Here is a 24620-nt window from a genome sequence, read left to right as displayed (position 1 = left end):
ATTCCTGTCTTCTAATAGTTGACTAGCCCTACAATGCATGCACTAGGAAAATTCACTAAATACTTTTGAACCATGCTAAATTAACACTTTGCAGTAAATCCGTTAACCATTTTTAAAAGGTCAGGCTTTTACAAGTAGTGAAGGAAATCTCAAGGAGTATTTGAATTATGAGTTTAATAGATTTGCTTTCTCTCTTGGTAGGCAAACAAAAATCTGAATAATTTCATCTGACACAGAAGGCATTTGTGCTTTTGGGTATTAGAACAAACTATAGTCTCTGTTGAAATGTATAATTAAGTCTACTGAGCACTACAGCCTTCATTGTATGAAGCCATAACTGAAACACTTATGGTTGAATACTGGCAGTTTCTCATCTTCCCTTTTTGTTTTCTTTTGTTACTGATCTTGGTCTAGAATTGACTGAAATTAAGAATCTAGACCTTTATGTGTAGGAGTGAAACTCCATGGAGTAAATCTTTTAAACAGCTAACAGTTTAATAAAATGAATATCAGGAAGTTGAAATAAAATTGCAAAATAAGGATAGTAATGGGGCGGTGAATGAAAAAGGGACCAAGGAGAAAATACAGCAAGAATATGCATGGATATATGTACATATGTGATAGAGGCAGTAGGAAATGTGAGATGAGTCTGGAAGGAGGGAATAAAAAGGTGGAGAATGATGATCAAGAAAAAATGGAACCTTAGATGGGTATGTTCAGTCGTAACCCTTTGAACTGCCTTTGGAGTTCAGAAAATAAATTCTTTTAAGTTTAGTCCTTGGAATTGGAAGAAAATCGCTATTTTGTGTTGTTTTTGTGCTGTGGATTGAACCCAGAACATTGCACTTGCTAGGCAAGTGCTTTGCCACTGAGCTACATTTCAAAACATGACATATTTAAGAAACAAACAAAAAACTTAAGGTTATTTTAATTTTACTTGCTCTGGTAAACTGGATTAAAAAACAAGGTTAAATTCGTGTTTTAAAGACATATTTAACAGAACTGTGAAGTTTAGGCTAAGATAGCTTTTAGATCTTTTGTGTAAAGTTTCTAGGTTGTTTATAAGCAATTCAGAAATTAAGCTTTTCCATACATAATGTAATTTATTGATAATAGTAAAAAATATTACTAATAGGCCTTTCTTTTCCTTATTAAGATAGTTTTTAATCATCAAATGCATCTTTGTTGATGGTTTCTTGTCTCACAAATGTTGAATTGTCAAATGAAGTGTGTTTTGTCATGTTAATGTCAAGAAATACTTATTGGGGTGGGGAGAGTGGGTCACACCTGTAGTCCTAGCTACTCAGGAGGCTAAGATCTGAGGATTGCGATTCAAAGGTCAAAGGCAGGCCGGGCACTAAAATCCATGAGACTATTATCTCCAATTAACTATAGGAAAACTGGAAGTGCTGCTATAACTCAAGGGGTAGGGCAGTAGCTGTGAGCTGAAGAGCTCAGGGACAGCACCCAGACCCAACATTCAAGCCCCACGACCAACCAAAAAGAAAAGGAAATACTTTTCAGGATTTGGAAAATGTAAGTAGTGTTAGAAAAATGGTTTTCTAACATTATATGAACCTTTTAGCTGTAGACAGGGCAATAAAATAGGACCTGAATTGATAGGGAGGAGAATTTTCTCTGTATTCCTGGAGTAAAGAAAAGGTCTTTGGTCATTTGGTTACCAAATTGGCCAATCCGAAGAGAATGGCGGGAGATTATCCCAGAAGCAGCTGGTGAAGTGAGTAGAGATGAAACTTCAAGCACTTTCCAGAGCCAGGCTGGTGCTGTACAATGCTGAGAAAGTGCACTGGAATAGATCTACCAAAGGATCTGTTGTCTTCTAATGTAAAAGAAATTGTTATAACATTAAAGTGAGTAAATATCACAACCTTTGGGGCCTGCCTATATGTAAAAGTGATTTGTAACATCAGCCAGCAGTTTCTCAGTCTTGACACTGATGACATTTAGCTAGATAATTTTCTAATGTGGTGTGTTGTCCTGTGCAGTACTATAGAATGTTGAGTGGTATCCCTGGCTTTTACCTTTAAAATGTTAGCATCACACCATCCCCAGCTTGATCAGTCAGACATGAAAATTCTGTGCCTTTCCTATTTTAGAATAACTGAGCCACTGGGAGCAATGATAGCATATGTATATGTTCTGGCAAGTGATGTCATTCTCAGCCACACTGAGTATCCTGGAATTAGAGTCCTAGTTTAATTCTCCAATTGTCAACATCTAGAAGTCTTCAGGGTGTATCCATCTCAAGAGCTCTAGTATTAGTGGAAAATCAGGACTAATATATATTGGCGGGTACATTCATCCTGAGTTGCTAGATACCAGAATAATTAAACAAGAGGTGCTCCTTAGCTGTATATAATACTATGAAAGCTAAGTAACAACAGTATAAGTTGTCAACAAGAATGCAATGCATTTTGAGGTGGAATTCTATAATCCTAGCCTAGTGTGGACACTCAGTAAGGATGAGTTTTTAGAGGTTATTATTAGTATTTTGTAGGGAACAGTGAGGCTGTCAAACAAGTTTCATAGTACTCAATAGTCTGGAAAAAAGTACCTAGACCATATTAGTTGTCATGTAATACTCAAAAACATTCATGAGGGGCCAGGAGTTTGGCCTAGTGGTAGAGTGCTTGCCTAGCATGCAGGAAGACCTGGTTCAATTTCTCGGTACCACATAGGAAAAACGCTGGAAATGGTGCTGTGGCTCAAGTGGTAGAGCTCTAGCCTTGAAAAAAAAATCCAAGGAGAGTGCTTAGGCCTTGAGTTCAAACTCCACAACTGGAAATAACAAAATTCATGAAATTATTAGACCTATTTTCACTTTTTCCAAGTCTTGCTTATAAGTCTGAGGCTGGGTCTTTAGGTCGAAGTCTTTGAGTTTGCTCAGAAAAGGGATTTAGCATGAAGATATAGAAATCAAATGAGTTGGGAGACCAGAATCCAGGCCACACCAATTCATGATTTTGTAGTGGTCCAGTAAAGGCACCACTGCCATTGCTTGCCCTGCCAGCAGCTCTGGTAGTAGGCCCGGTGCCCTATTGCTCCAGTGCTACGTTTGATCCTGTTGCAGCCATGGCTATCCTTAAGTTTCTCCAGACCTTGCTGTGGCTTATTTTGAAAACAGTAAATTCCATTTCAACTCCTTTAACAGGAAAGGCTTATTTTTTCCTGCCCCAAATCCATGTACAGATCATTTGTATTAGTCAGGTGGGGGAGTATGAGATAGTTAATCCCTGTGAGGAGAGGCCCACTAGTTGTTTCATAACCCAGCAGCAAATGAAGTTTAGCATTCTAAAAAATAATAATAGTATACACACACATTGTCTCACTGGAGAAATAACTATCAGTATAGGTGTCATTGACAAACATACTCTTTGTTTGATCTAGTCTGAAAACTCTTAAGTACTGTGTCTGAGAATATCTAAACATGGAAAATACCTAAGAACAGCAGAGCATGAAATGCAGTCAGCCGGAAAGAAAAAAAAACTCTGTTACTCGTCTAGATCTTTGAATAACAGCAACAGAGGAACAGCTGGTTTGCCAACTCAAACTTTAGCCAGCTATTATGCAGTTGGTAGTTTTCTTCTGTGAAGTATGTTAAAATAGTGACCATTTTATATTTGAATTACATGAGAATTTATGTGCTTTGAGTATCAGTCATTTGTTATTCATACCTTTACTGGTCATTCCCAGTCGATAGCAGTAATGCCATTGGGAATTTGTTTTAATGAAGTCCAGTTATCCGTTTTTTTTCTTTATTGTTTTTACTTTATGTGTCTTAAGAAATGTTTGCTTACTCCAGGGATGTGACAACCTGAGGAAAAAGTGTTCTGCCTGTTGGAAAGATCACTTCCTGATTTTCCTTTTGATTGAATCATACAGTACTTATTCTTTGGTTCTGGCTTCATTTCTGAGCATTAAGTCAACTTCTTCCTACTTTATTATATTTTTTTAATAGCAGTACTTCTGTTTTACTGCTGTAAAACAGATGACTCTACTACTTTTTTTTTCTTTTCTTTTTTTTTTTAGTACTAATGATTCAACCAGTATCTCATGCATGTTAGGCATCTATCACTTGAACTATGACCTGTTTTGTTCATATTGTTTGAGATAGAACCTCACTAATTTTGCCTGGGTTAGCCTCAAACTCAAGATTATCTAGCCCCCATCTCCTGAGTAGCTGGGATTACAAGTGTGTTCCACCGTGCTTTACAACTATAATTTATTTGATCCACATTTGGGTTGTTTTCCAATTCTTAGCAGTTTTGAATAAAATGCCATAAAGCTTCTGCTATGTTAGTTGTACTCGGGTTTGAAATCACACACTTAGGCTTACTGCTAGACAGGTGCCCTACCAACATGAATAATGGCCCGAGTCTTTTTTTTTTTTTCCTTTGTATGTTCAAATGAGTTCTTGCATTTTTGCTCAGGGATAACCCTTGAACTACAATCCTACCCATACTTTTTCATAGATGGGGTTACAAGTGTGCTCTCTCATGCCTAGCTTATCTTAGTGAAGTAATGAAATCTTTCAATCCTCCCAATCGTTGCTTCCTAAAGTAGCTAGGATAAGATGTGTAAACCCCTACTCCCAGCTTGCTTGGAAGATTCTTATACTTGTCTCGGTGGACATTATTTTTCTCTGATAGATTTCTGCGAATAAAACTACTGTGTTATTGAATAGGGATATATTTGACATTAGTGCCGTTAAGTAGTTTCCCATGGGGATTTTATTAGCTTTGTTGGCCCAAACAACATAGAGTCTAGTTGTTTCCCACACACTTGGTTTTATCCTAATTTTGGCCCTTCTAATAGGTGTACGATGGGATCTTGTGGTTTTGAGCCAAATGACTTTGTAGGTTCTTCCCAATACTAAGATTTTCTGTGTGTTTTGGGTGACTAGGGCTATTGTTGAAAGGGCAGCAAAGGTCCTTAAATAATCATAGGTATTTTAAAATAAATACAATAGATATTTATTTATGCAGCTAATTTTGCTGTATCCAGTTTCTTGTTTTGTCTAGGACATACTGATAGCAGTGATTCTTATTTGGCTACACATTTAGTGAGCTTTGTAAAATAGTATAAAAGCTTTCTGACTATTTATATGGGGCTCCCTGGGGACTGTCATTAAATCATAGTCTCTGTAGACTAGCTAAAAAGCTCCCTTGGTGATTGTAAGATGCAGAAGGTTAAGAATCATTGGCATAAATACATGAAGCAATCCATTGCCTGCTGCACACTGTAGGAATAAAGTATCACTATAAAATCTTTATTCATTATGGGTCCTGTTAATTCATCCTCAAGTGGGACCCACTGAAGCGCCCATCTTTCACTTTTTAGGTTGTACAATGTGTTCGTTTTCTAGGTCAATTCTGTGCTCAAGTTTTGATTTTATAAAAAATGTTCCATTCTCTTCTAGCCTTTACAAATTATGTTGAGAAGTTAGCTATTAATTACATTGTATTCCTTAATAGTAGTGTTTACTTTTCTCTTGCTCTCAAGATTAGTTCTTTATAAAGTTTTGGTCACTGGCTCAGGTAAGTATACTCTGTGATGTTTGTAAGACAGAACTGCTAGAATCATTTCTCAGAATGTTGAGCATTTCTCTTACATTGCTTTTTGAATTTTTTTTTTTTGCAAGTCTTGAGGCTTGAACTCAGGGCCTGTGCACTGTCCTGAGTGTCTGTGCTCAAGGCTAGCATTCTGCCACTTGAGCCCTAGCGCCTTCTTAAATTTTTCTGTTTATGTGATACTGAGGAATCAAGCCCAGGGCTTCATATATGCTAGACAGACACTCTACCACTAAGCCATATTCCCAGATCCCCCCCACATTTTTTTTTTTTTTTGCCAGTCCTAGGCCTTGATCTCAGGACCTGAGCACTGCCCTTGGGCTTTTCCTCAAGGCTAGTGCTCCACTCCTTGAGCCCCAGCACCACTTCTGGCTTTTCTATGTATGTGGTACTGAAGAATTGAACCCTGGTCTTCATGCATGCTAGGCAAGCATTCTACCACTAGGCCAAACTCCCCGTTCCTTTTGAGCCTTTTTTATCTGAGTTCTATCTTGGCAAATCTGAGGCTATGTTGGTCTTTAATTCCTTGTACTTTTTTCCCTAGAGTATCACTATGTAGCTCAGGCTGGCCATCAGCTAGCCATCCTGCCCAGCTTCCAGAATGCTAGGATTATAGATGTGCCCCCAGTGCCTGGTTCATCAATTCATGTGTGTGCCGACGCCCACGTGCGTGCCTGCACATGTGCCTGTGTGTCTGCTTGTATTGGAACTTGAACTCAGGGCTGCATGCTCTTGCTTGGCTTTTTCACTATAGGCTGACTCTACCATTGATTAATTGAAGATAGAAGTCTCATGGGGAGAGGGAGCTCCAGGCTAGCTGCAAACCACAATCTTCAGATCTCAGGCTCCTGAGTAGCTAAGGTTACAAGCAAGAGCTGTCAATGCCTGGTTTTATTGATTCTTCCAATATGTGTTTTGTATCCCTTTCTCCCTCCTCTCCTTTTTCAATTATACATACATTGGACCATTTAATATCATCTGACAGATCTTTATGACGTTCTTTTTTCTTCAATCTATTGTACTCACTGTCCCTTACCTTGAATAATACTTTTATTTGTTGTATGTTTGTGTACTCTTTCCTTAAGTAGATCTTCATTTGGCTGTTAGGTCTAAAATCTGTATTGTTGTTCACTTTTGAGAAATTGGATTTTTAGTTCTAGAGATACAATATAGGTGCTCTGATACTTGAACTACATCCGTAGCCCAAAGAATTCCTTATAAATCAAGAAATTTAGATTGAGTGAAGTGAAAGCATCCAGATTCATTTTAAAATATTTTTCTATAATGTTTATTTCATAAGTATTAAGTGGGTTATAGTATAAAAATATTAAACTAGTAACTAAGTGCTTTGTACATGCATATAGTCTTTGGAATATTTGCCTGTTACGACTTGGTTTTAGTGACTGTTTTTCTCTCTCTAAGGAGTCTACCATGGCTCAAGAGTCTCCTAAAAATTCAGCAGCCGAAATTCCAGTGACAAGTAATGGAGAAGTGGATGACTCCCATGAACATGGCTTTAATAGGGTAAGAGCACTTTCCTTCTGTTAATACCAAGAGTCATGATAAGTCTTTTAATGTTGAGATGAAAATAATAGACAAAATTTAATTTAGGAATGTTTTCTTGCATTGGGTTTTGTTTTGATTAAGCTCCATGGCCATTAAGCTTTGGTATTTATCTTAGCAGTAGACCAGAATGAGAGTGTGTCTGACTATTTAAAGTTATGAAAGCTATATAAACTTATGTAAGTACTTGATTTAATTTGGCTTTAAAAATATTAAATACAGGGGCCGGGGGTTTGGCCTAGTGATAGAGTGCTTGCCTAGCGTGCACGAAGACCCGGGTTCGATTCCTCTGTACCACATACATAGAAAAAAAAAAGCCAGAAATGGTGCTGAGGCTCAAGTGGTAGAGCTCTAACCTTGAGAAAGTCCAAGGACAATGCTCAGGCCCTGAGCTGAAGCCCATGACTGGCAAAAAAAAAAAAAAAAAAAAAGGAAATAAAATAATTTAAAAAAAAAAATTAAATACAGTGCCGGGAGTTTGGCCTAGTGGTTAAACTGCTTGCCTAGCATGCATGAAGACCCGGGTTCGATTCCTCGGTACCACATACATAGAAAAAAGCCGGAAGTGGTGCTGAGGCTCAAGTGGTAGAGCTCTAGCCTTGAGAAAATCCAAGGACAGTGCTCAGGCATTGAGCTCAAGCCCAGGACTGGCAAAAAAAAAATATATATATATATACATATATATATATATATATATATATATGAAATACAAATGAGTCTTTACAGCATTGGCATGGTTTGATCTCTTTTTTTGCATATTGTGTGTTTATAATTCCTAACTAGCTACTCTTGATTTTGTTGTTACCTTTCTAAGGTGGCACACTTGACTCAGAGACATTGAAATTTGAGGTGTTTTTGTTCTGTTTTTCCAGGGGTTTTGGTGGTTGTCACTATTGTTATTGCTCTGAGGTTGAACTTAGGGCCTTGTACTTGCCAACTACATATTCTACCACTGAGCTGTCCCCACTCCAGTGCTCTTGTTCTTCCGCCAAGTTAAAATTTAAATTCATGGCATTTTAATGAGACTACCATAGATTTGAAGATAGACTCAGTTCATATTTTGTTTCTAGCAGATATCACCTAGTATGTAATCTCTCTAGAGAGTATGTAATCTTTTCCAGTTATTATTTCTGTGGTGAAAATCTGACTTCCTTTCTTAAGGATAGTAATATTAAATATGTAATATGCCTAATATAATCATAGACATGATAATAATGATTTCTGGTATTGAGCATCCTTTTAATGATATTTAATACAGATGTCTAGCTTTAAAAATACAGTTATCATATTCTTGGAAAAAGTAGCAATTGAAAAGATAATGGAATTATTTTAGAGACAGGACTCTTATGTATTTAAAAATAAAATCCTGTATTTAACAAAAGGTGATATTTTAGTTCAGGACTTCTCAGTCTTGATAGTTTGGACCAGATAATTCTTGGTAAGGCTCTGCACTGTAAACTGGCTAACACATCCCTGGCCTCTTCCTTTTAGATACTAGTACCCTCCTTAGTGACTGGCAAAGCTGTATTCAGATATTGCTAAGTGTCCCCAAGGGTATGGAGAAATGCATCTCCAATTGATGCATATTTTAGACATTATTGGCTTAGTTGATTGAATTTAATTTATTTTTGACAATTTTTTTAAAGAACTATTGTATCTTCAAGCTTAAGGATTTTGTTACTATAACAAGAGTACTTGAGGTGTAGATAATGTATTTTAAAAGAGGTTCATTTAACTCAGTTGTCAATGAGATCATGTTCAAGATCACATAGCTGCATCTGTTGAAGTTCTCACTCTGCATCATAAAAGGGCAGATGACATGATGGCAGTGTGTAAGAGTGGTGAATTAGTGCATGTCAAGCAAAGTAGGAGACTGTGACAACCAAACGCTTTGAGGGTTTTTGTTTGTTTTTTGTTTTGTTTTAGGTTTTTTTGTTTTGTCAGTCATGGGGTCTGAACTTCCGGCCTAAGCGCCATCCCTGAGCTTTTTCACTCAAGGTTAGTGCTCTACCACCTTGAACCACAGGCCACTTCCAGTTTCCTGGTGATTCACTGGCGATGAGTCTTACAGACTTTACTGCCTAGGCTGGCTTTGAACTGTGATTCTCAGATCTGAGCCTCCTGAGTAGCCAGGATTACAGGTGTGAACCAGTAGCGCCCAACTTCCAAGTGCTTTATAATAACCTGCTTTGAACTTGGAAAAAATCATATTAAGTGAAGTAAGCCAGACTCAAAGGAACATAGGCTCAGGGCTTTCCCTCATCTGTAATAACTAGTACACATCTAGAACTCTCCTAGCAGAGGATGACAATAGATCAAATCAAACCCTAGATACATAAGGCCATATAGGATAAGGCCCAATCAATGGACCTCCAGGACATGGGAACAAGAGCTTAATTACAAGTGACTGTTACTCTTTATGTATTATGTTTTTTTCTCTCTTCTCTTGTGTTGCCCTTTGGTTAATCTCATATTTTTACAGTATCCCACTTTGTTACCTTGTATATTATATAGATGTTTACTTGTTTATTTGAAATAGAAGGGGAAAAATGAGGGGGGGTGAGAGGAGGGAAATGGGGACAAAAATATAAGAAGGGATATCAATGTGAGAAGTAATACACCTTCTGTCTGGCAAATATAACTGTAACCCCTCTATACATTGAAATGAAAAATTATTTTAAAAATTAAAATAATAAATAAAAATTAAAAAAAATAGCCTGCTTTGAGAAAACACCATCTTATGACTAAGACATTAATCTCTCTTAAAGGCCCCAGCATCCTCTCAGTATTCTTACCTTGGTAGACAGATTTCAACATGGGTTTTGATGAGACAGTTCATATTTACACAATAGTAATTGATTTTACTTTTGTATATTTTCCCCCTTTTATTAACAGATTAATTGTACAAAATAATGGGTTTTATTTTGACATTTTCATACATGTGTATAATTTTCTTTCCTTTTTTTTTTTTTTGGTGGGTCATTGGACATTTTCCCTGAGCTCTTCAGCTCCAAGCTACCATCCTACGCTTGAGCCTAGCCCCACTTCCCGTTTTCTAGAGGTTAATTGGAGATAAGAGTGTCAGGTCCTTTTGTGCCCTGGCTGGCTTTGAACCTTGATCCTCAGATCTCAGCCTCCTGAGTAGCTAGGATTACAGGCATGAGCCACCACACCTGGCACATGTGTATAATTTTTTTTAGTCTTTGTCATTCTAATGGGACCTTTTGTTGGATATAAATTAATTTTAGTTTGAGATAGGGTCATGGTAGTTGTAAATTCACTGTTCAAGGACCAACCTGCCTCCTCCTGCTAATTGCTGGACTTACTGGTATACTAATACATACTTATTTTTATTAGTATATATTAGTTGTATAAGGGGGTCATTGTGACATTTTCACACATGTAAAAATTATATCCTTAGGGCCAGGAGTTTGGCCTAGTGGTAGAGTGCTTACCTAGCATCGACCCGGGTTCGATTCCTCTATACTACATAGGTAGAAAAAAAGCTGGAAGTGGTGCTGAGGCTCAAGTGGTAGAGCTCTAGCCTTGAGAAAGTACAAGGACAGTGCTCAGGCCCTGAGCTCAAGCCCAGGACTGGCAAAAAAAACCCAGAAGTGGTGCTGTGGCTTAAAGTGGTAGAGCACTAGCCTGAGTAAATGCAATCAGGAACAATGCCTAGACCCCAAGTTCAAGCCCCACAACTGAACAAAAAGTAGGTTCCCTTTTGTTCATGAGTGGAAACATTTCACAAGCATTTTTTCAGTGTTTGAAACTCAAGATCTGTTAGACATATGTTTCGTAAATGTTCATTTTGCCCACCTATCTCCCTGAAAAACAAACAAGAAATTGTTGGGTTCTTTTTCTATGTATGTGATACTGAGGAATTGATCCCAGGTCTTCGTGCATGCTAGGCAAGCACTCTACCACTAGGCCAAACTCCTGGCCCCAAAATGTTTTAACCTCAAATCCATTTTTGTTTTAATAATGTTCTAGAAAGTATCTAATGTATTTTTTATCGTTAGATTATAGACACAGCACTGTGATAACAACAATTTTCTCAGATACTTTATATACATATATATATATATATATGCATCTTCCTTTTATATGTTTTTGCTGTCTAAAATCCTAACATGACTGGTATTTAATGCAGTCTTAGAAAATATCTGTGGTATCTTATTGAGTTGTCATAGCTTTGTTGGCCACATGATGTCGCTATGGCACAGAAAATGAAATTGTCCATTTTTCATTCTGATTCTTATTGCATATGTTTGGGTAGGCTTTTTTGCTTGTGCTTTTGAGATAAACTGGTTAGACTCATACTCACCATTCACATTTACAAGTGCCCATCCTAGAAATCTCACCAGCAGTTTAGTTATTACCTCCGATACTGTTTCTCAATTTGTTACTCTTCATCTGTTTCTTAATTAATATATGGGTAAGAGCTAGATGAAGAAAAGAAATGAGGGCAGTAATCTTGGATTTTTGTATTGTTTCGTTTTGTTTTTAACTCTGGGCCTCAGCGGCGCTTGTCCCTGAGCTCTTCAGCTCAAGGCTACTGCCCTACCTCTTGAACCACAGCTCCACTTCCAGTTTTCTGGTGATTAATTGTAGTCAAGAATTTCCTGGACTTCTTAATGCCCGGGCTGGTTTTGAGCAGCAATCCTCAGATCTCAGCCTCCTGAGTAGCTAGGATTACAGGTGTGAGCCATTGTGCCTGGCTTGTTGGTATTTTTTTAAAGCAATGATATTTCTGCTTCTAAGTCAGAAATAATATTTATTTTTTTTCATTCATTCATTTATTTATTTTGTGCCAGTCCTGGGGCTTGAACTTTTTCTGCTCAAGGATAGCATTCCTGCATTTGAACTATAGCCCCACTTCTGGCTTTTTGGAGATAAGAGTCTTATGGACTTAACCCACCCAGGCTGGCCTCAAACAACTTCCTTATATCTCAGCCTCCTGAGTAGCTAGGATTACAGGCATGAGCCACTGGCATTCAGCAATATTTCTATTTTTAAATTTAATCCCCAAAGAATTCCAATGAATCTTTGACTTCTAAATTGCATATTATTTACAATTAATGTAGTGATTGCTAAAATAATAGAATAGAAATTTGCAATTTGTACCATTAGAGAGGAAACAACAAATGCTAGCTCTACATGATTGAAACTTATTTCTTTATTTGTTATTTATTTCTGTATTTGTTTTATTTCTTTTACTTCTTATTTACAAAGGTGTTTTCAATTCCACATGTCGCCCCTTCCATCATTCTCACCATTTCTTACCCATCCCATCCATACTCAATATGCATAGTTCAACCCCTGCCATAATTATTTTATTATACAAAAGGGTTTCAATTCCATAAGACAGGTTATGAGTACAGTGCATCTTGATCAATGTTACTTGTGAATCAAGTTATAGTTGTCAGAGAAATTGCTTTATTAGACATAGCTGAGGTGAAACTTTTCCTGATTCTTACATGACTGAGCCACTCCTCTCATGTAGCCACGTCATTTTGTGTTCTGTTTAGTATCATCCTCTTCAGATTGAGAATTGGAGCAGCCTGTTGGCACCACTTTGATCAGACTTCTCTGCTGCTATTAGGTTAGGCACAGGAAGGCATTAGCTCTGCTCCAGCTGCTTTACATCAAGGAAAGAATATTTGTCACCAACTTCTGTTTGTTACGTAAAGGAACTCTGGAAACCCTGGGGGAGGGTTTTGAGTCAGGCGAAACACCCTCAGCACTAAAGTTATCCTATCTAGAGGCCTTGTAGTACAGGGTAGAAGGTGCCCCAATAACTTCTTGAAAACTTACATCAATTCATATGTATGTATTTATAACATGAATTCTGTTTAACTTCCAGTGAGCTCCCTCCACTCCAATATAGCTGCTGTAATATTGCTTTCCTGAGAATTTCCACAATATTCCCAGACTGGAAAGTGAATCAGATGCCTAGTATTCTTTCAGATCAATTGTAAGAAAAAGCAAACACACCCATCCCAGACCTGTATACTGTGTGTTGGTCTCAGGGACCTTCCCTGTAGAACTCATGCATGGTTGTATTGGTAACCTGCCACTCTATCCTTCCTGATTAAAAGCCCAAATCTCTATTACGTTTTCATTATTTCTTACTTACTTGCTTTATTTATTATTCCTTGACATGGGTTGGTTTATACTCATGTCCTGCCTTCTTGCCCTAGAATGCAAGTCTGTGTGGACAGGGACTGCACGTTTCCTTCCTGTTCTCTCTAGATACTGATTCAGTAAACAAAACGTATGCTCATGTTTTATGTGGTAAGTGAGAGTATTAGGAAAGGTAGGGAGTATATAGCTCAGTGGTAGATGGCTTGCCTAGCATGTGTGAGGCTCTGGGTTCTATCTCCCAGCACCCCAAAAGTGGAGGCTATGCATCACTAACTTGTCATTATTGTGGAAAACCCACAGGATCTCTTCATTGGCTCCGTCCAATGAGGTCATTCTTCATATGTACAACAGAGGACAAAAGTAAACCTTAAATGAAAATATAAGGCATCAGGAAACTCATTTGAGACCCAAGACCAGTATTTTCTTTTCCTGTACAAACTTTCTCTCTCTAATGAAGGAGCTTGAGTTGTTTTTGGTACACAGTAGGTGAGTGATTATAAGGTTCAGGGCCTTGGATTCCTTAGGTGCCTGCCTCACTGGGTGTAGAGCAGTATTCATTCCTGCCTTTGAGATTATAGGAAGTGCTGCACTGACTGAAAGCCCAGTGTGTTTTGTTGAGCTGTATTTCTTTCCTTATGATGATGTCCCCAGCACTACTTTATTTCTTTATTTTTGGAGCTCACGATTCCCTAGCTGTTCCCTTGCTCCTACTTCATTTGTTTCCTAAATATTGCTTACTTTTTTTTTTTAATCAAAGTCATCTTGTCTCTTTAAAGTAAATCTTTCCTATCTTTTCCTCCATATCCATCTGTTCTCAAGGTATTTTCTGTGAAAGTTATTATTACTTTATATATTAAGTTGTATATTGTAATCTTTCCAGCTGTTTATTTATTTATTTTGAAGTAAGGACTCATTCCTTCCAGCTCAGGCTGGCTTTGAACTCCTGGGCTCATATGATCTTCCTGAGTAGTTGGGACTAGACAAGTGCCACTTCTGCACCCAGCTGGTGGACATTTTAAATTCATATCTCTCAGTAACCTCTGTGTAGTTGCTCTATTTAAGTTAATTATATGTTTGTTTTCCTATATGGGCATGCCTAATGTAATTGGCATTGTAAGTATAATACTAAGGGCGAGGATTCTTATGAACCTATGTTTCTGAGATGATAAGGAGGTACATTAATGATTTTGGTATTTTACTGTTTTCATTACTCAGAAATAAAATAACTCATCCTAAATTATATGAGAACACGTTTAATGCCCAGGGTTGAGTTTTTTGTTGTTGTTATTTGGGTTTTGTGGGAAGAGGGTGGTGATCTGTTTGTTTGGGAGTTTTGGATATCAGGGATTGAACCCAGGGCCGAGAGGATGCTAGTAGGTATGTGTCCGACCACTTGAACCAGCTCCCGCCCTTTTGTTTTTGTTTTTGAAATAGGGTCTTGGCTAACTTTGCCTAGGCTGGCCTCCAGCTTGAGATCTTCAGGTAGCTAGGATTACAGTCATGTACCACCATGTACAGCTGCCCAGTTTTAGTGATAAGAACGCAGTTTTACTTACTGCAACCTAAAAGCTCCAAAAGATTTCTGTTGAAGATTGGCAAAGGAGTCAGATTCTAATATGTGAAGTGCCAGATGTTATCCTATGTACTTGTTACATATTGTCAATTAGGTAAGCATTAAAGAAACTCAGAAATTCAGAGAACTTGCCTGGTGTCAGGTGTCAGGTAGCCACTAAATGACTGAGCCAGATTTTCAATTCAGGTTCATCTGACCTGACTTCAGAGCAAACATTGCAACCATTACGTCCAACTGCCTCATCAAGTGATAGCTCGCTATTTGTTGATGTTGTTGTTGTTCGAGACTGGGCCTCAGTATCTGAGGCTTGCTTTCACTCATTGACTGGTACTCTAGGACCAGAGTTACTCCTCCAAGATCACTATTCTTCTTTAAAGTAACACTTAGAATAAGAGCCGTTTCCCAAATGTTCACTGATATCCAATTTGCTGTCCAATCTTGTTTGCCTTCTGAAAATTTACCCTGAATCTTTCGATCCAGAAAGCACATTGGAACTGCAATGGAAAGTAAGCTATATTAATTTACTATGACCTTACTATATTAAAAGTATTTTACATACTAATGATAATACTTCACTTCCAGCTACTGTTAGTAACAAATCACTTGACACACACTTTACTACGAATGAAGATAATAGTTTATGAAATCCCAGTCCTAATTAAAGACTAGCTAAAGTAGGCAATCCAGATGAAAGTGCCAATTTATTTATTTCATATATTCCCAATAGTTAATCTCTCACTAACTGGATAGGTACTTGTCTAACTAGAAAAGAAAAATCAACCTACAAAGTTAGAGATTTAAGATTGAATAAATAAAATGAATTTCCAAAACTAGGCCAAAGTGCTTTAAAAGATAATGTTGTGTTATGATTATTTAATTTTAATATCTGCCTACTGGTTCTAAAATAATGAAAACCTATTATATTTGACATATACCATACCACTTAATAGTACATCTTTCTATATTTGCTGCCGATTATATATATTGTATCTATATTGTAGAATACCGTAACAATATAAAGGAAAGGAAAAAAATAGTAGGTTTTGTAATTAAAATAATACGATTATTCTAAACTGTTATGTGCTATGGAATTTTTTTGCAACATTTTTTTCTTTTATTCACATATTACTAAGGATTTGAAGTGTTCATTACCATCTGGACTTGGTCTCTCAGAATCTCAAATTACATCTCATGGCTTTGACAGTACCAAAGAAAGGGTTGTTGAAGCAGGAGCATATGAAGGTAAGAGGCCGTGTGTTTGTAAATAGACTGGAGTGGAGACAAGGAGAAGTTCACCCTATGCCACCCTTATGAAGAAAGCACAAGCGTTGAACCTCTAACCTCACTGCTAAAACCCTGATCACAAGATTTAACGGTGTAACTTGAGGGTAGGGCTGGTCGGGAGGGCAGGGAAATATGAGGGGAGAATGCTGGAAGATACAGCTTTTATCAAGATGCATTGTGCTTACAACCTGACTCCTGTGGAATTCTAACCACTTTGTGTAACTACTTATTAATAACACTACGAAAAACAGTGATCACAAATATAATTGTTATCCTTTTCAACTTACACAATTTGGAAATTGTCTTAGTAATTTTCTGTTTTGATTCATGTGCGTAATTTCACGGATTCTCACCTGGGGTTGGGACTCAGGGCGTCTGCAGTGATACGTACCACGCTACCACAGAGTCTGCAAAGTACTGAAATGAAAACTCAAAATTTACATATCATGACTTAAACTTAGGTTATGGAAGTTAGCTTTTGCCACAAAAACTTATAGCTATACTTATTTGTATAAATATATATTTCCTATTTCAAAAGAGTTAAAATGAATGACCGTTTTTCCTACTTTACATGCTGTATAAGAGGTCTTTCAGGCAAGTTCAGTAACTTGCTAGGAGAGCTCACAGGACTCAGTGTAAAACCCCTCTCATGGCTTTGCTTTATTATAGTGGGAAACTATCAGCTAAACTTAGTAAAATCAGAGCTGTATGAGACAGACAGTAAAACTAGGCATAAGCTCCCAAAAATCTTCTCCAAATGCAGGTGTACAGAGATGTCTTCATTGCTCCATGAGTTGAGAAGGAATGCAGGCACTCAGCACAAACCACATTGTTTATATAAATGCTTTAGGCCCTATGAGCCCATCCCTGTGGGAAGGGAGAAAATCCCTCCAAAGTTCAGGTTCCCAGTCACCAGTCAAAAGGCAGTTGTGTAAGCTAAAGACCTAAGGATAGACCTACTATTAAAAGTAAAATCGGGGCCGGGAGTTTGGCCTAGTGGTAGAGTGCTTGTCTAGCATGCATGAAGACCTGGGTTCGATTCCTCGGTATCATATACATAGGAAAAAAAAAGCCAGAAATGATGCTGAGGCTCAAGTGGTAGAGCTCTAGCCTTGAGAAAGTCCAAGCCCAGAACTGGCCAAAAAAAAAAAGTAAAAGTAAAATCGCTTTTCAGCACACATCCTGTATATCATGCGCATGTGTGTGTGTTTAATAGGAATGAAAACTTGCCCCTCTTTTTAATGTTCTTACCTAGAATATTTCTAGAATAGGCATTTAGAATAATCTAGTTTGTATTCTCTTCTGTAGGCAGTGAAGTGAATGGACCTTGTAGTGATATACTATTTTCTTATATTTAGAAAAACAAAGCTAAAAGGAGAAAGCGTGTCATAACTTAACAATATTCAGTATTAGCCCTCTGGGCACTATGGTCATTCATTCTGAAGCATTGTGGTGAAGCATTGTGGCAATTTTGCCTAGGGGATGATTTTTAATTTGACAGGATTGACCGGATAGGACTTATTTTACCTAAGTTGACATCATTTTTACTGACCTCCATTTTCACATTTTATTTTTATTTATGTACTGGGAATCAGGCCCAATTCCTCATAAATGCTAGGCAAATCCCAGCCCCATATTCAAAATTCAATTGTCAATGAATTTAATATTTAGATATTTTAAAGTACTTTCAATGAAATTATTTAGTTCACATTTAATCTTTTTCCCCATAATTGAAACAATATTGCAGAATTAAGGTCTCCTGGCAATTGTAATCTCAGTACATAAACACTAAAATAATAGTCACACTTGCTCCAAGATTCAACCCTAATCCAAAAGATTCTTAGTTTCGTTTTAATACTTTTGTTTTGCTGCAAAGTTTGTATAAGAGCACAACCTAGCCAGGAGTTTGGCCTAGTGGTTAAAGTGCTTGCCTAGCATGCATGAAGACCCGTTTCGATTCCTCCGTACCACATATAGAAAAAATCCAGAAGTGGTGCTGAGGCACAAGTGGTAGAGCTCTAGCCTTGAAAAAGTCCAAGGACAATGCTCAGGCCCTGAGCTCAAGCCCAGGACTGGCAAAAAAAAAAAAAAAAAAAAGGAGCACAACCTGATTATGATTTATTCCTGTAGGAAAGCAAACATATCAATTCCAGTCTTTAATCTCAATGTTTGAGTATTTTGAAGGAAATGTCATCAAACATGTATACAAAGTGTATGGCTTATGGAGGAGGAAAAGAGTTTTCACAGTTAAATATCTGCCCCTTCCAGGTTCCCCAGCGCCACCTTTGCCATCTGTTCTGTCTCCTAGCAGGGTTGCCGCCAGCCGACTGGCTCAACAAGGAAGTGATTTAATTGTTCCTGCAGGTATTCACTGCACTGACTGGATAAAGCCCTCTTGCTACTGCTGAAGCTAAACTAACTGTTTCATACTCACTTGCTTTGTATTCTTAGGTGTGTGTTTCTGGACTTTTTGGTGAATGCTTCTTTATTTCTTAACAATAAGGAAAATAATTTTTCTAGGCACAGCCTGTCTTTCTTTTCAGAGTAAATCTCAATCCTGAAATTTAATCTTTCTTAAATTAAAAACATGTTGAAATGTGGTTTGTTTTAAATCATTCTTTCTTTGCTCTGGGCATTGTTGGTTCATTTATTTCATTCTAACAATCTCAGCTTGGCACCTCTGTCTTGTTTTTAGTTTTTTTTTTTTTTTTAAAGGAATTTTCAACCATTAAGTTATTATTGGGAATGGGGCAAGTGGATAAGTTTGCTTTCTTTTTGTCTCAACTTACAAAGTTTGTCGTGTACAATAGAATACTTCTTAACTCGCCAGTTATACCCACTACAAAACACTTGGAAAATCTCAGTGTGGCTGCACTTCAGTGTTGCTGGACAAAAAAACAAAACAGCTCAGTATAGTGGTACACACTAAAGCCCAGCACTTGGGAGACTTGGAGATCATGAGATGGCCTGGTCTTCATGTGAACCTCCATCTCTAAAAAAACAAAACAGGAAAAAAGAACTCCGCACTACTTTTTATTTTATTTCTGTAAGATTTTGTAAATTCTCAGATGTATTTGAGTTTACATGCCATACTCAATCTTAGTCTGTAGTGAAGCTGTGTTTAAGGCTTTTAAACACTTTTAAACCTTTTTTCTCTTTCTCTTATTATTTTTGAATTAATTATAAGACAGTTTCCATCCCAAGTTATTGATACTGTCAACTTAATACCATACTCCCCCACTTCAGTCTGTCAGTCTTCTGCATTGCCTAGCTCCCAGAGCCCAAATCCATCATGTACAAGGCTCCAGGTGACCACAGCAGCGGTCCTGAACCTTCCCCTAGCCTGCCTTCAGTTTTCCTTCCCTCCCCCATTTCCTCTCCAGGTGCCCGGCCCCACTTCACCTGCCACAGTTTTATAATCTTCTCTGGCGCAGGCAAGCAGCTATGTCCCCAGAGGCCTGGTCATGAAAGGAAGGCACTACAGGCCCTCCTGGGGCTACAGAGGGGTCCTCTGGTGCCCTGCCCTACTGTTTCTTCCACACCGGTTTTCCAGCCACCTCAGGAATCACAGACTCCCAGAGTTCTCATAAACATTTTATGAAAATCCTTCTGCTGTGGAAAATATTTTATTAGAGAAATACTTTATTACAAACTGTAGAATATATTTCCTTTCCTTCCCTTCCACCTACATCTTTCTAATACTAGAATTTGAACTTGGGGCCTCATTGCTTGCAGACAAGTATTCCACCACTTGAACTATGCTCTTAGCCCTTTTGCTTCAGTTATTTTTAGATAAGGTCTTGTATTTTTATCCAACCATTCTTGGATTATGATTTGTCCCTTGTAGCTGAAATCATACACATATGCAACTATATCCTACTTTTTCATTCAGATGAACTCTCACTAACTTTTTTATCCAGGCCCAACGTTGATCTTCCTCACCTAGCCTTGTAGGTAGGGAGGATTAAAGGAGTATGCAGCCATGCTAAAATTAGTTTCTATAGGAACTCACAGAGGAGTTCCTATGTGAGGAAAAATGAGCTGGGATGGTGGAGCACTCTGTATAGTAACTACAGAAGCTACATATAGTTTCTAATAGTAAAGTTGCTTTGATGTCTTATTTATTGGAGCAGTACATTGATCGGTAGGACTTTGCATTGCCTGGCTTTTTTAATTTCAAGGAGGAGGGGCTATTTAGAAAGAAAGTACAGTTTAGGTCTGTTTTAGCACATTTTATTGTACTGGTAGTAAGTTATAGTATATGTTCTAACTAATGTATGAAAACATTGAAACTGAGCATATTAACAATGAAGCATGAGATGTTTCAATACTTGTATATATTTTATTTAAATCTAGTTAGACAGATGTCTGTCTTCTCATTTATCATTTCTTTAGAGCAAAAACATTTATTTTTTAAATGACTATTTGAATTCTTTTTTTTAAGTGACTAGGAAATTTATTTTCGTTCATGCTTCCTGGAAGGTTGTAGTCCTTCACTTTGCGGGAGAGTTTTTTAAGTGCAAAAGTCATTTAGTGTGTGAACACTATCCATGTTTCATTTCATTTCTTTTCTCTCCCTTGTCTTTATGTAGATTATTTTTGTCTTTTGTTGCAATCTTACAGGTGGCCAAAGAACACAGGCAAAAAGTGGACCAGTTGTTCTAGCAGATGAAATTAAAAGTCCTGCAATGGAAAAGTTAGAACTTGTTAGAAAATGGAGTCTAAACACATATAAGGTTTGTATTTTTAAAAATATTTTCTAAGAGTTTTCACTTGTATGTTATTCTTATTTTTTACTTATATGAATATATAAGTATATATATATATATATACGAATATATAAGGAATTACATTTTCATGAAAACATGGAAATACAATTAGAAAATGGAATGTTTATTCTCTTTTTTTCATTGCTGATCTTTACATATACTTTAAATGTTAGTACAGAGTATAAAAAGCTACAAAAATGCCCAACTGACCATGTACTGCCTTGGAATACATTTTAATTAAGATCCGTTATAGGTACATTTTCCCCCTTTCTTTGATACCTTATTTTTTGTTGTTGTTGGTTGGGTTTGAACTCAGGGCCTGGGTACATCCCTGAGCTCTTTTTTTTTTTTGGTCGGGGCCTGGGCACTGTCCTTGGGCTAAAGCTCTACCACTTAAGCCACAGCACCATTGCTGGCTTTTTTCTATGTACGTGGTACTGAGGAATCGAATCTGGGTCTTTGTGCATGCTAGGCAAGCCCTCTACCACTAGGCCAACTCTCGGCCCACCCTGAGCTCCTTTTTCTCAAGGCTAGCATTCTACCACTTAGAGTCACAGCTCCACTTCTAGTTTTTTAATTGTTAATGGAGATAAGAGTCTTTCAGGCTTTAATGCCTGGGCTGCTTTTGAAACATGATCCTCAGATCTCAGCTTCTTGAGTAGCTAGGATTACAGGCATGAACCACCAGCTTCGGGCACTTCCCTTATTTTTAATTTTAAGAGATGTCTGACTGTGTTGTACATGCTGGTCTTGAAATCCTGCTGTCAGGTGGTCCCCTGTCTCAGCCTCCTTGGAGCCGTTATAGACATATAGCACTAGTACATTAATACTTAAAAGTTTGAAATTCTCTGATCTTTGTAATTACCAAGTAGTAACTGTACAGGCAGCATCTGACTACAAATTAATTACTTTTTTTTTTTGTCAGTCGTGGAACTTGAACTCTGGGCCTGGGCACTCTCCCTGAACTCTTCAGCTCAAGGCTACCATCCTATCCCTTGAACCACAGCACCATTTCTGGGTTTTTGGTGGTTACTTGGAGATAAGAGTCCTATGGACTTCAGTGCTCCGGCTGGCTTTAAACTGAGATCCTCAGATCTCAACTTCCTGAGTAGCTAGAATTACAGGCATGAGCCAAGCATCCCGGCTAAGTTAATTACATTTTAAGTTTTTTTTATTATAATATATAGAGAGGTTACAGTTACATTCGCCAAATAGTAGGAGCATTACTTCTCACACACTGATACCCCTTCTCATTTTTTGTCCCCATTTCCCTCTTCCACCCCCTCCCAATCATCTTGTTTTCCCCCTTTCCCTTTCCTATTTCAAATAATCAGATAAACATATATACAATATACCAGCTAACAAAGTCAGATACAGTAACAACATGAGATTTACTAAAGGGCAACAAAAAAGAAGAGATAACGTAGTACATTGAGAACAACAATCACACAAGATAAACCTCTTGTTTCCATCTCCTGGAGATCCTTTCATTTAAGCCTTATCCTGTATGACCTTATTTATGTATCTATGTTTTAGGCTATTATAATCATCTGCTAGGAGAGTCCTGGATATGTGCTAATTATAATAAATGAGGGAAACCATTGAGCCTATGTTCCTTTGGGTCTGTCTTACTTTCACTTAATATGATTTTTTTTCCACATTTTAAGGGGTTTTTTTTGTTGTTTTTTGTTTTGGGGAGGGGGGGTTTGCCAGCCCTGGGCTTGGGCTCAGGGCCTTGAGCACTGTCCTTGGGTTTTCTCAAAGCTAAAGCTCTACCATTTGAGCCACAGCACCACTTCTGGCTTTTTCCTATGTATGTGGTACCAAGGAATTGAACCCAGGTCTTCGTGCATGCTAGGCAAGCACTCTTCCACTAGGCCAAACTCCTGGCCCTGACACATTTTAAGTTTTTAAATATTGTTCTCTTTATTGCTCCAGAGAATTTGACTTTTTTTCTTTAATTCTATGTAAAATGAATAAGACTATTTAACCTACAAGATATTTGATGTATTACTAACAGCTCAGGTCTCAAACCCACTTGGAATCCATTGGACTCTTAGCAGGAATAAGGCAGTAGAGTTTCTGGAATATTAAATAGCTGGCCATGCCAGCAGCTCACAACTTTGTGTTGATTGGTTGAGGATCTAGTATATTAAGGATTGCCTACATTTTTGTACAGAGTAGATTTCTCTTATCGTCTTATGAAGAGTTAATTAGAGCACATTTGGTCTTTTAGCTAATATTTTTAAATTATGTGCTAAAATCATTACAGAAGTACAAGTTTTCTTAAAATTGCAAAGTGTTTGGGCCAGGAGTTTGGCCTAGTGGTAGAATGCTTGCCTAGCATGCACGAAGACCTGGGTTTATTCCTTGGTACCACATACTTAGAAAAAGCCAGAAGTGGTGCTGAGGCTCAAGTGGTAGAGTTCTAGTCTTGAGAAAAATCCAAGGACAGTGCTCAGGCCCTGAGCTTAAGCCCAGGACTGGCCAAAAAAAAAAAAAAAAATTGCAAAGTGTTTTCAGGTGTGCTATGTAAATGTTTTCAAAATAGCTCATGGGGGCTGGGAATGTGGCTTAGTGGGAAGAGTGCTTGCCTGGCTTGCATGAAGCCTTAGGTTTGTTTCCTCCATACCATATAAACAGAAAAATTTGAAAAGTGGTGCTGTAGCTCTAGTGATAGAGCTTAGCCTTGAGCACAAAGACGCCCAGGACCCACCAAAACAAAAAACAAAAAAAAACTTACATTAGCGCAGAACTGATAAATGTCAATAATTAAGATGCTGCTTGTGATAGAAGTGGTGAAACTGAGTGGAATGCAGTGTGAATAGGTGGAGATGCAGCAAGGTGTCCCCTCCACATAACTAATGTAAGCCAGTTAAAGCACTGTTCTCATATAGGCCCCTCCTGTTGTCAGAGATGAGGATTTGGCAATTCTGTGAATCCTTCTACCTTTGTTTGCCTCCTATCACAACTGCTAACCTGAGCATTTACCAATGGCTACTTTGTCTTCTTGCTGAGCTCACATATACACACAGTCATTGTATCTTACAAGTTCTGCTTTTTAATGTTCTCCCCCTTCACCCCAACATTAAAACCAGAGTTCATGTCTATTTCTGCCTGCCTGCCTGCCTGCCTGTCTGTCTGTCTGTCTGTCTGTCTGTCTGTCTGCCTGTCTTTCCTCTTTCTCAATGTTCATAGTTTGTCAGCAGATTCTCAGACCACATCCCACTAGTGGGGTCATAAAATCCCTCAGGAAATCCATGTCTTTAGGTGGCCTGAATCTGAACCCTGCCCACCTTGCCAGCTCTGTCTTCTACTACTCTCTCCTGCCTGTGAATCCCATGTGTGCCAGATTACACAGCAATCCCCTTAAGCAGTCTGTTCTTTCTCACACTTCTGCACTTTGTTCATAAGCTGGATCCACCAACTGCTTGGAATTCCCCTTAGCTTTGCTTGTTTATCTTTCATACCACACTGAATTTAATTCATTCATTCTTCAGACTTACTTAGCCATTTTTTGTTTATTTGTTCATGAAATCTACCTCTATAAATATTGTATATCCATACATTTTGAACCTTAAGAAAACAGGTATTATATTACTCTGAACAAAATCCTAATAAATGCCGATTCTATGTTTTATTTTGTTTTCAAGTTGAGGCTTTTGTTTGATCCTTCCTCTCCTGTCATTTACT

At 37.8% G+C, this 24620-nt stretch overlaps 1 protein-coding gene across 3 annotated transcripts in view; it reads left to right on the top strand.

Moving 5' to 3' along the window:
* Arfip1 (ARF interacting protein 1) overlaps positions 1 to 24620 on the top strand; it is a 52350-nt gene that overhangs the window by 4046 nt on the left and 23684 nt on the right. Inside the window, exons 3-6 of one of the 3 annotated variants that reach the window (XM_090356854.1) lie at positions 7014 to 7115; positions 16008 to 16116; positions 18427 to 18522; positions 20782 to 20894. In XM_090356854.1, coding sequence (XP_090212980.1) covers positions 7014 to 7115; positions 16008 to 16116; positions 18427 to 18522; positions 20782 to 20894 — 420 coding nt within the window. Of the gene's footprint in view, positions 1 to 7013; positions 7116 to 16007; positions 16117 to 18426; positions 18523 to 18549; positions 18610 to 20781; positions 20895 to 24620 lie in introns of those variants that run through there. The other 2 variants (XM_090356852.1, XM_090356853.1) reach the window with 2 other exon arrangements.

The sequence above is a fragment of the Megascapheus bottae genome, chromosome 23 (genome assembly GCF_031878675.1).
Source record: "Megascapheus bottae isolate mThoBot1 chromosome 23, mThoBot2.hap1, whole genome shotgun sequence".
In the NCBI taxonomy this organism is placed as follows: Eukaryota; Metazoa; Chordata; class Mammalia; order Rodentia; family Geomyidae; genus Megascapheus; species Megascapheus bottae.
The sequence above is the reverse complement of the archived record's forward strand: the minus strand, read 5'-3'. Positions and strand labels throughout refer to the sequence as shown.